A 9907-nucleotide genomic window follows, 5' to 3' on the forward strand; every position below is an offset into this window, starting at 1 on the left:
GCCAGGGCTCTGATGCAGAGCCAGCTGGGGGCGGGGGGAACGCTGCTGCCCCTCTTCCTGCAACCAGGACCCCTGGGGGAACCCCTCCACAAGCGAAGGGAGAGTGGGAGCGTGACGCTGCTCGATGGCTCCAGTGTGGCACAGTAAGACGGATCCAGCTGGAGGGGAGCAGACGTGGGTGAATGGTGGGAAAGTGGTGATGGGGAATCCTAGCCCCATGTCCTACAGCCATATTGAGTTCCCCAACATCCCCGAGGTGTCCCCTCGTGCCCCACAGCCCTTCCAGGCCCCTCAGGAAGTCGGTGACACCCGAGCAAAGCCCTGTCGGGGAGCACAAAGATGGGGATCCTCGCCTCAGGGCATCTCCAAACCCACCTGCCCTCCTAGCTGCGCTGGGCCTTCTTCTGTTGGTGGCCCGGCCTCGGGGGGGGCTCAGCAGCCTCTGCTCGGCCTTCCCGGAGACCCTGGGACACAGAGGAGCAGGGAGTCATGGGGGGAACGCTCTCCTTCCCCCCACCCATCCCACCCACTCCTCGCACCTGCCGTACCATGTAGAAGCCAGTGTGGTAGCCACTCATGTACCAGGACATCAGCATCGCAGTCAAAGCCTCTTGTTCCTCCTCTTCCTCCCAGACTGTGCGCAGTGGGGTGGTGGGCATCGCCTGTCAGCAGCACCCCCAGCCCCTTAGGAAGAGAAGGGGGGAGTGCATGGGGTGCCCCAAAGGCTGGCGGGGGGTGGCCACTCACCTTGAGGGGCTGCGGGGAGCAGGGTGCCTGCTGGCCCTTCCTCCTCACACCTGGAAGTGGCTCCCACGCCAAGGGGCCACCCTCGCCCCTTAGGGTGCCCTTCACCCCCCAGGACCCAGGGCGGGGGGGCAGCAGATCGGCCAACACCTGCTCCTCAGTGTTGCCGTAGCCGTCAAACTCCACCAGGCAGGTGCCGGCGTTGGGGTCCAGCGCCCGCAGGTGAGCGGGGTACAGCAGGCCGTCCCCCCTCCAGATCGCGCTGCAGGCATCGCCCACCTTCCACTGCAGGGAGACAAAGTGGGGGTACATGGTAGGGGGCACGGGGGGGACAGTATGAACCCCAAATCCCACTGGGTTTGGGATGTTGCTTGCTCACCTGGTGGCCTTCCTCCTCTTCCTCCTCCTCCTCGCTGCAGGTCACGCTCGAGGTGGGGGTCTCAGTGTCACTGTCCGACTCCTCACCCGCAGCATCCCGGGGATGGGAGGTGTGGGGGGAGTGGGGAGAGGCAGTCCCTGGGCCCCCCACCGGGGAAGGGAGCCCCGTGCCAGGGCCGGCATGGTCAGAACCCTGTAGGCAGTGAAGGCGTCACTGAGCAAAGCAGGACGGGGCACCCACCGGGCACCGGGGACCCCTCCCGTCGCCGGGATGGTTCAGATCCTCCAGCCCCGGTCCCATCACGCTAGGCCCAGCCCTGGTTTGGTGGCCCCTGGCCCCATCCTGTTGCCTCCAGCCTGGTCCGGTCCCCCCACTCCAGTCCAGCCCCAGTCCCATCACCCCCAGCCCAGTCCGGTCCCAGTCCCGTTACCCCAGCCCCGGCCCCGTCGCCCCCGGCCCCAGTCCAGTCTAGTCACGCCAGCCCCGCTCTGGTCCCGGTCCCGCTAACCCCGGCCTGGTCTGACCCCGGTCCCAGCGCCCCAGACCCGGTCGCATCACGTTCAGCCCCGGTTCAGTCCCGGTCCCGTCGCCCCCAGCCCCAGCCCCAACCCCAACCCCAACCCCAACCCCAACCCCAACCCCAACCCCAACCCCAACCCCAACCCCAACCCCAATCTGGTCACCCCCAGCCCCGTCCCAACCCCTCGCCCACCCGTGACCCCGGGGCGCTCTCGGCCATGGCCCGGCCAGCCCCGCCCCTGCTCGTAGCCCCGCCCAGCCAGCATCGCGCGGGACACTCTGGGTATTGCAGTCCCCGTCTCACCCTGGGTGCGCTGCAGGTCGCGCTGGGACTACATTTCCCAGAAGGCAGCGCGAAGGAGGAGCGTGAGAAGGGGCGCAGAGCGGGAGGGGGGAGAGCGAGAGGGTGAGTAGAGCGTCGCCCTTGCCTCTGTCTCCCCCTGCGGGCACGGCGGGTGCGAGGCTGAATTATAGGCCCTTCGAATGGACTGGTTGGAAAAGACCTCGGAGCTCCTGGACTCGAACCATCCGTCACCCCCGAACCGCCCCGAGCGCCTCCTCTGCCCGGCTCTGGGACGCGTTCAGGGATGACGGCGCCTTCACTGCCCCCAGAGCCTCTGCCAGGGCTTCGCTGCTCTTTCCGTGAAGGATTATTTTCCCAATATCCAACCTAAACCTCCCCTGGTGCAGCCCGAGGCCATTTCACGTTGTCCTATCACTCGGTACGTGAGAGAAGAGCCCAACACCCACCTCACCACAACCTCCTTTCCAGCAGCTGCAGAGAGCGATGAGGTCTCCCCTCGGCCTCCTCTTCTCCAGACCAAACAGCCTCAGGGCCCTCAGCTGCCCCCACACCCCCTGTTCTCCAGAGCCTTCCCAGCTCCGTTCCCTTCTCTGGACTTGCTATAGCCCCTCAATGTCCTTGGAGTGAGGGGCCAGAACTGAACCCAGGATCCAAGGTGTGGCCTCAGCACCAAGTCCAGAGGTCGATCCCTGCCCCTCTCCCACCGGCCACCCCATGGCTGATCCAAGCCAGGATGCTTCTCGCCCACCTGGGCCACTGCTGACTCACGTTCAGCCGCTGCTGACGAGCACCCCCAGGGTCTTTCCCTCTGGGCAGATTTCCAGGCGCTCTTCCCCAAGCCTGGAGTGTCCCATGGGGTTGTTGTGGTCCAAGTGCAGGACCCGGCCCTTGGCCTGGTTGAACCCCATGCCGTTGGCCTCAGCCCATGGATCCAGCCCGGCCAGGTCCCTCTGCAGAGCCTCCCTACCCGCCAGCAGATCGATGCTCCCACCCAGTTGGTGCCCTCTGCAAACAGACTGAGGGAGCCCTTTATCCATCCCTCTATCCGCATCATGGATAAAGAGGTTAAACAGAACCGTTCCCAGCACTGATCCCTGGGAACACGCTTGGGACCGGCCACCAGCGGGGCTGAGCTCCGTTCACCACAACCATCGGGGCTCGGCCATCCAGACAGTATTGACCCCGGTGACAAACGGTGGCCAAAGCTCCACTGAAGGGCCGCTCCTTTCCCTCGTCCCCCGGGAGGGTCCCCGTGTCACGGGAGCTCCGGTTGGTCGGGCAGGTGCTGCCTTTCCGGACCCCGTCCCCCGGATGCCCTGCGATGAGCTGTGTCTGTGCTCAGCGGGGACGGGGGGACCCGCACACGGAGCCACCCCCCTCCCCAAGCGCCGACCCACCGGCACTGCGAACGGGGCGACCGGGAGGTGCAGAGCCCCGGTGCCCACACCGGGGGGCGGCACCGACACGGGTGTGCGGGGAGGTGGGCGGCACCGGGGGGGGTCCGGTAGGTGGCACCCGCCGCCCGTCGCAGCCCCGTGTCCCCGTCAACCCCGCTTTGAGCTCACCGCACCCCCCCGTTACCGGTGCTGGTGCACGGATCGAACCTCCTCCGCGTCCCGATGCACGAATTGCCTCTCCCCGGTGCAGCCCCCGCTGCACGAACCCACCCCCGGGGCACAGATCGACCCCCCGTGCACGGTCAGACCCTCCCGGTGCAGCTCCCGGTGCACGGACCGATGCCCGGTGTAAGAACCCCAGTGAACGGACAGAACCCCTGGCCCATGGACCGACCCCCCCGTGCCCGGTTGGACCCCCGAGGCACGGACAAGAGCCCCGGTGCACGGAGAAAGCCCCGGTGCAGCCCCCCGTGCAGAGACGGATCCCCGGTGCAGCCCCCGGTACACAGACAGCGCACCCCCCGGTGCACGGATCGACCCCCCCGGTACAAGACCCCCCCGGTGCAGTCCCCGGTGCGGGGTTGGACCCTCACTGCACGAATAGACCTCGCCCGGTGCAAGACTCCCGGTGCACTTACAAGAACCTCGGTGCACGGACCGACCCCCGGTGCAACCCCCGCTGCAGGGACAAGATCCCCGGTGCAGCCCCCGGTGCACGTACAGCTCTCCCCCCCGCGGTGCACGGATGGACCCCTCCCGGTGCAGGACCTCCGGTGCACAGACAAGACCCCCGGTGCAGTCCCCTATGCACGGACCGATGTCCGGTGCAGTCCCCGGTGCAGGACCCCCGGTGCACGGACAGGACCCCCGGTGCACTGACCGAATCCCCCCCCGCTGCAGACCCGAGGCCCCTGGTGCAGCCCCCGGTGCAGGGACGAGCCCCCCGGTGCACGGACAAGCTCCCGGTGCAGGGACGAGCCCCCCGGTGCCGCCCCCGCTCCCCGCTCGGCCCCGGGAGGGGGGGGGGGGGGGGAGGGCAGTTTCGGGGCGGGGTTCCCCCCCCGCTCCCCCGCCCTCCTCAGCCCCACGTGGGGCCCCGGTGGCGGCGCCCAATCCGCGCGCTCCCCGCGCTGCGCTTTGTGCCGCGCCAGCCAATGGGAGGCGCGGGGGCGCGCGCAGGCCACGCCCCCCCGGCGCGAGGCTATAAAAGGCGGCTCCCGGCGAGGCGAGCAGCTCAGAAGCGATCGCGGTGGAGCAGCGGCGGCGGCGGAGGGGGGACCGGGAGCATCGCGACAGCATAGCGACAGCATCGCCGCAGCCCCGAGACAGCTCTGCGACAGCGGCAGCACCGCTCTCGGGATTATCGCGTTCGGGATTTGCCTCCCTCTGTTCGCCCTTTGGATTACAATTGCACCATGACCCTGGAGGAGCTGGTGCCCTGCGACAGCAGCAAGTGAGTGCGGCGGCTCCGGAGCTCGGGGAGGGTCCGGGGGGCTCTGTCCTTGTCGCCGCCGCTGCTCACCGGGTCCTTTCTCCTCCTCCTCCCGTAGGATGCAGGCGGTGAGCGAGGCGGTGGAGCGCGTGCTGGTGGCGGCGCAGCGGCAGGACCGGCTCACGGTGGGGGTCTACGAGTCCGCCAAGCTCATGAATGTGTGAGTATCGGGGGGCTCTGGGCAGAGGAGGGGGGGCTGGAGCGGTCCGGGCGGCACCAGCACGGTTTGCATGGGGGGAGCACCCAGGAGCGGAGTTAGCGCACGGCCGGGCTGGGGAAGGGGCTTCGTCCCCATCCTCTCCTCCTTGGAGCAGCCCCGGTGTTGGGGAGGGGATTTTATCCCCGTCCATTGCCGCTTGGAGCAGCCTCAGTGCTTGCGGGGGGAGAAACGTATTGCGTCTCTCATCCTTTCCTGCTTGGAGCAGCTCCAGTGTCGGGGAGGGGGTTCTTACTCCCATCCCCTCTAGCCTGGAGCAACCCCGGTACTTGAGGGGGGTTTGTGCCCATCTCTTGCTGCTTGGAGCCTGGCGGGTGGCGTCTGTCCCCATCCCCTCCTGCTTAGAGCAGCCCCGGTGTCGGGGAGGGGGGGTCCCCCATCCCATCCCATCCCATCCCAGCTCGCGTGGAGGTGGCCCCAGTGACACGTGGAGACGCTGCCAGGGTGGGGAGCAGCTCCGGTTCCCCCTAACGCCACGCTGTGCCCACAGGGACCCTGACAGTGTGGTGCTGTGCGTTTTGGCCACCGACGAGGAAGACGAAGGTGACATCGCCCTGCAGATCCATTTCACCCTCATCCAAGCCTTCTGCTGTGACAACGACATCCACATCCTGCGTGTCTCGGGCATGCAGCGCCTGGCTGCCATCCTGGGCGAGCCCGAACCGGGCACCGAGCCCCGCGACCTCCACTGCCTCTTAGTCACGGTGAGTGGGACGGTGATGCACGGGGACGGCCACGCACCGGCAGCCCCGGTGATTCACGCCGGGCACAGCGCCAGGGACGGGGAGGGACTCAGGGCCACGTGTTGGGGCGACGGTGGTGCTAACCTCGTGCTTCTGCTCCCCAGAATCCACACACGGATGCGTGGAAGAGCCAAGGGTTGGCTGAGGTGGCAAATTACTGCGCCGAGAGCCGCGACAGGAACCAGTGGGTACCATACGTCTGCCTGCAGGAGCGCTGATGCCCAGCTCTGGACCTGAAACGGGAGGAATCAAAAAAATCGGGAAGAAAGAGGAGAAATGGCCAGTTAAAAAAAAATATAAACCCAAACACCCACCGATTTTATTTTACTTTTTAACCGGAGAGGAGAGGAAAATGAAGAAGGAGCAGCCCGGCCGCAGCGGTGGGCATGGGAAGGAGGCCAGCCATGCCTGGTGGGACGCTGGCCCTGGAGCGCGCCGGAGCTGTGCCGCGGAGTTGTGCTTGGCCGCAGGAACCGGGGGACAACGGTGCTGAGGCGCCCCGGGCCTGGCGCTGCGGAGACGAGATGGAGACTGGTTTGGTTTTCTTTCTTTTTTTGGCATCTGTGTCTGGACAGAGGAGAGGACTGCAGAGGGAATGGATTTATTTTGCAAACAAACTGCTTTTTCCAAGGGATAAATTGTCTGCAGCCACAGACCTGCAGCACCGGTGCCAGTTGTTGCACTCGAGCTACTTGGAGACCCTGAACTGAACCGATTCTAGAGTTTATTCTTATACAGAGTTAAGAAAAAGTCATTATTTGCAATAAAATGTCTGAAATCATGGGTGTCTGCCTGCCTCTGCTCCGCTGGAACTGTGCCCGTAGGGAGTGGCTTTTGTGGGGGGGTACCCCCGGCTGCCCTTGGCACCGGCCCCGCTCCCCACCTCCCCCCGGGCTCTGCAGCCAAACACGGGGTCCCTCGCTGCAGGGCTGCATGTGGACCCCCCCCCCAGCTTCTCCAAAAAATGGGGTTTGGCCACAAAAACCACCCAGGGCACTGTGGGAAACTGAGTCACAGCCACCCCCCGGGGTGGGGGCTGACCCAGTGGTTTGGGGTTCCCCCCATGGGAATCTGTGGGCTGAGCACCCACCAGGGCTGGGAACTCCCCATCCCTGTGGGAATTCCCCCCCACACGGCATGGGGGGGCTCTCAGCATCCCCTGTCCTGCAGCTGGGGGAGGATAAAGACCTCCCTCCCTGTCCCCCTCAAACTGTGGGAACTTGTGCTCGTACTGACCCACTGCCACCCCCTTCCTGCAGGTTGGGGACATGGAGTTGGGGGGGATGGAATCCTCAGGGGAAACTGAGGCAGCGGTGGCCACCCTCCCTGTGCCACCACCCCACAGGGAGGGGTGCAGGGTCCCCCCTCCCTGGGCAACAGGGACCCCCAGGACCCCTCTTGGGGGGGCAGTGAGTGCTCACACCTGTGCGTGCCGGGGCCCAGTGCCCTCGGGGACTGGGAGCACTGGGGGACGGGGCATAAGGGAGAATGGGGGAGAGGGACTGGGAGCACTGGGAGGCTGCAGCGTGGGAGCTGCCAGCCCTGCACCCCGAGCTGAGCTCCCCCGCGCTCGCCCCCTGCCCCGGTGCACACGCACACATATGCACATGTGATGTCCCCATGCTGTGTGCACCGGGGTCAGCCTGGGGTGACAGTCCCGGTTGTGCCCTGGCTGAGCCGCATGGCCAGGGACACCGCGTTCCGGGCTCTGCCAAGGGCCAGGACCTGTGCCAGCCCTATGGCCAGGAAGAGCCGGGGCACAGATCCTGCCTGGCGGGGACACGGTGTCCGTCCCATCCAGCTGGGGACACAGTGCCATCTCAGGGTGCTTCGCATCTTGGGGATGTGCCCAGCACCCTCCCTTTGGGGTTGGACTGCAAGGGGAAACTGAGGCACAGAAGGACGGTGGTGTTAATGTTGCAACTGAGGTCACGGGGCAGCGGGGGCCCCGTGCCAGCCCCAGCACCACCCGCAGAGCCATCCCTGGGGCTGTGGGTGCCCCAATGCAACTGGGGGGGGGATCCCAGGGAACAAAGCAACCCCCAGACATGGGGTTGGGCACCCCAAAACCCAGCCTGGTCACCAGTTCTGCGTGGCCACACCTGCAACGAGCTAGCCGGTCTCAGCTCGGAGACTGTGGCTGAGGTGGGTGCCACGGGGCTGGGTCAGTGGGGCCCGGCCCCCCCATCTCCTCCCCCAGCAAAGAGGGGGACTCAGAGGGACTGGGGCACTCTGGGAAGCTGGGGGCTGAGTTACAGCCCTGAGCCACCCTCACCTGACTGCAGTCTTGGCCGTGCAGCCTCTCGTGCCTCAGTTTCCCCACCTGCCCCTGGGCCGAGTCGCCACTCCCAGAGCACAAGTCAGCAAAGCGAGAGCCTGCGCCCCGAGTGCAGCTGCGGATGGGGAGATTCGGGGGGGATGGGGACCCCCTCGTGCAGCATGGGGGGCGCTGGGTGAGCCTGGGGGTGGCAGCGAGGGACGGGCTGCTGCTCAGCCTGAGCCTCTGGATTGCCGGCAACGGGCACGGCATGGCACAGGATAGCATGGCATGGGATGGCACAGCAGCACCAGCTCAGGGTCCCCCTCGCTGTTGGTCCCCAGGAGCACCCAGGGACCCCCACAAGGGCCGAGGCCGTGGGGCTGAGCCCAAACCTGGTGAAGCAGCGTCATGAGGCCGCGTTGCCCCCACTGCCGCCATTCCTGCGCCCGGTGTCACCGCGCTGCAGCCACCGTGTGACGAGTGCGTCAGGCCGGGCTGAGTCAGAGCCACGAGGTGGGGGACGATGGGCTCGGTGCCCCCCGGGACCCCCTGACCAGTGCAGGACACCCACGGTGCAGCTGCAGCCCCCCCCGGCACATGCGGAGCCGCCCACACGCGTGCCGGAGCTCTCACACGCTCGCACACGCTCGTCGTGCGCCCCCCACGTCGTCCCTGCCCCCCATGGACACGGAGACTCCCCCAGATGGGATGCGCTACAGCCCAGGGGCCTCATCCTGCACCGGGTCGTGGGCACGAGAGACCAACGTCCCACTGCCCAGGGATCCCCAGACCCCCCAAGGGCAGCCTCTGAACCCCCAAACCCTCCCGGAGCCCCCAGTGCTGTCCCTGACCTTTCCAAACCCCTCAAGATCCCCCCGACTCTGCCCTTGACTACCCCATACTCCTCCAGAGACCCCTCAACGTGGCTCCCGACCCCCCAAACCCCTCAGAGTCCTCAACGCTGCCCCTGACAACCCCTCAAACCCCCCCAATGCTGCCCCTGACCCCCTAAGCCCCCCAGTGCTGCCTCTGGTCACCAGCATCCTCACTTGTGCTCACATCCCCAGTGTGACCACCAGCGTCCCCACCAGTGTCCCCACCACAGGCACCCCCACAACCCCCTGTGTGTGTCCTGACACATGTGAGCCCCACACATCGGGGGTGCGGGGGGTCCTGGATCACCAGGGAGCTGCATCCAATGTGGGGGGCTCCTCTCTGGCACCTCGCCCCAGCCCCAGCTCCGTTAGGAAGCAGCAGGTGGGGAAACTGAGGCACGGACTGGGATGGTGGCCCTTGGATTGGGGGTTCCCTGCGCTCAACCTCTCTCCCCTCCCGCCACAGGATCAGGCACACGGGGCCGGATGCTGGAGCAGGAAGCTGCTCCATGGCGTCACGGTCCCAGTGCGTCGTGGGCATCCCAGTGTCCCCGCGTCACCCTGGGGAGAGGAACGGGTGGGATCCCCCACCGCAACAGAGGTGGAAGAGGTTGGGGGACACAGAGGGATCCCCTTAGTTGGAGCAGGGGGGTTCCATCCCCTGGGTCCCCAGGGATGCTGGGATGGGATCGGATGCGGGAGTGGTGGCCCTGGATACAGTGATGTCCACACCTAGATGCCACCCAGACCATCCCGGTCACATCCCCGGTGCCATTTAATGTCCCTCCATTCTGGTCACATCCCCGGTGCCGGCAGCTTCCCCAGCCCTGACGCCAAGGGTGGATAATTATAGCTGTGGGGAAGCTAAAAATAGCTCCGAGAAGGAGGGAGGGTTATTTTTAGCTGCGCTCCCAGCTCGGTGCCACCAGCCATCGCCGGCCCACGCTGGATGGATGGAGCCCACGGCTTCGTGCCCG

At 66.5% G+C, this 9907-nt stretch overlaps 2 protein-coding genes across 2 annotated transcripts; one reads left to right on the forward strand and one right to left on the reverse strand.

The window, feature by feature from the left end:
• Positions 1-15: 15 nt before the first annotated feature.
• Positions 16-1909, reverse strand: LOC128849255 (survival motor neuron protein 1-like). Its single transcript, XM_054050250.1, has 6 exons — positions 1836-1909; positions 1124-1315; positions 748-1029; positions 549-662; positions 376-464; positions 16-158 (listed from the first exon to the last, which is right to left on the reverse strand). The coding sequence occupies exons 1-5, from the start codon at positions 1860-1862 to the stop codon at positions 384-386; spliced, it is 696 nt and encodes a 231-aa protein (XP_053906225.1). The 5' UTR covers positions 1863-1909; the 3' UTR covers positions 16-158; positions 376-383.
• A 2660-nt stretch (positions 1910-4569) lies between these two features.
• Positions 4570-6576, forward strand: GADD45B (growth arrest and DNA damage inducible beta). Its single transcript, XM_054050218.1, has 4 exons — positions 4570-4796; positions 4894-4995; positions 5543-5756; positions 5900-6576. Exons 1-4 carry the CDS (start codon positions 4759-4761, stop codon positions 6011-6013), a joined length of 468 nt encoding a protein of 155 aa, XP_053906193.1. The 5' UTR covers positions 4570-4758; the 3' UTR covers positions 6014-6576.
• Positions 6577-9907: the final 3331 nt, after the last annotated feature.

The sequence above is a fragment of the Cuculus canorus genome, chromosome 27, assembly GCF_017976375.1.
Source record: "Cuculus canorus isolate bCucCan1 chromosome 27, bCucCan1.pri, whole genome shotgun sequence".
In the NCBI taxonomy this organism is placed as follows: Eukaryota; Metazoa; Chordata; class Aves; order Cuculiformes; family Cuculidae; genus Cuculus; species Cuculus canorus.

Bases quoted from the DNA above. Each gene is read 5' to 3' on its own strand.
- LOC128849255 (XM_054050250.1), bottom strand. From the start codon at position 1,862: ATGGCCGAGAGCGCCCCGGGGTCACGG. The intron at 1,030-1,123 runs GTGAGCAAGCAA...GTCTCCCTGCAG, and splicing joins AAGAGGAGGAAGGCCACCAG to TGGAAGGTGGGCGATGCCTG. The intron at 465-548 runs GTACGGCAGGTG...TCTGTGTCCCAG, and splicing joins ACCACACTGGCTTCTACATG to GGTCTCCGGGAAGGCCGAGC.
- GADD45B (XM_054050218.1), top strand. From the start codon at position 4,759: ATGACCCTGGAGGAGCTGGTGCCCTGCGACAGCAGCAA. The intron at 4,797-4,893 runs GTGAGTGCGGCG...CTCCTCCCGTAG, and splicing joins GTGCCCTGCGACAGCAGCAA to GATGCAGGCGGTGAGCGAGG. The intron at 5,757-5,899 runs GTGAGTGGGACG...TCTGCTCCCCAG, and splicing joins TCCACTGCCTCTTAGTCACG to AATCCACACACGGATGCGTG.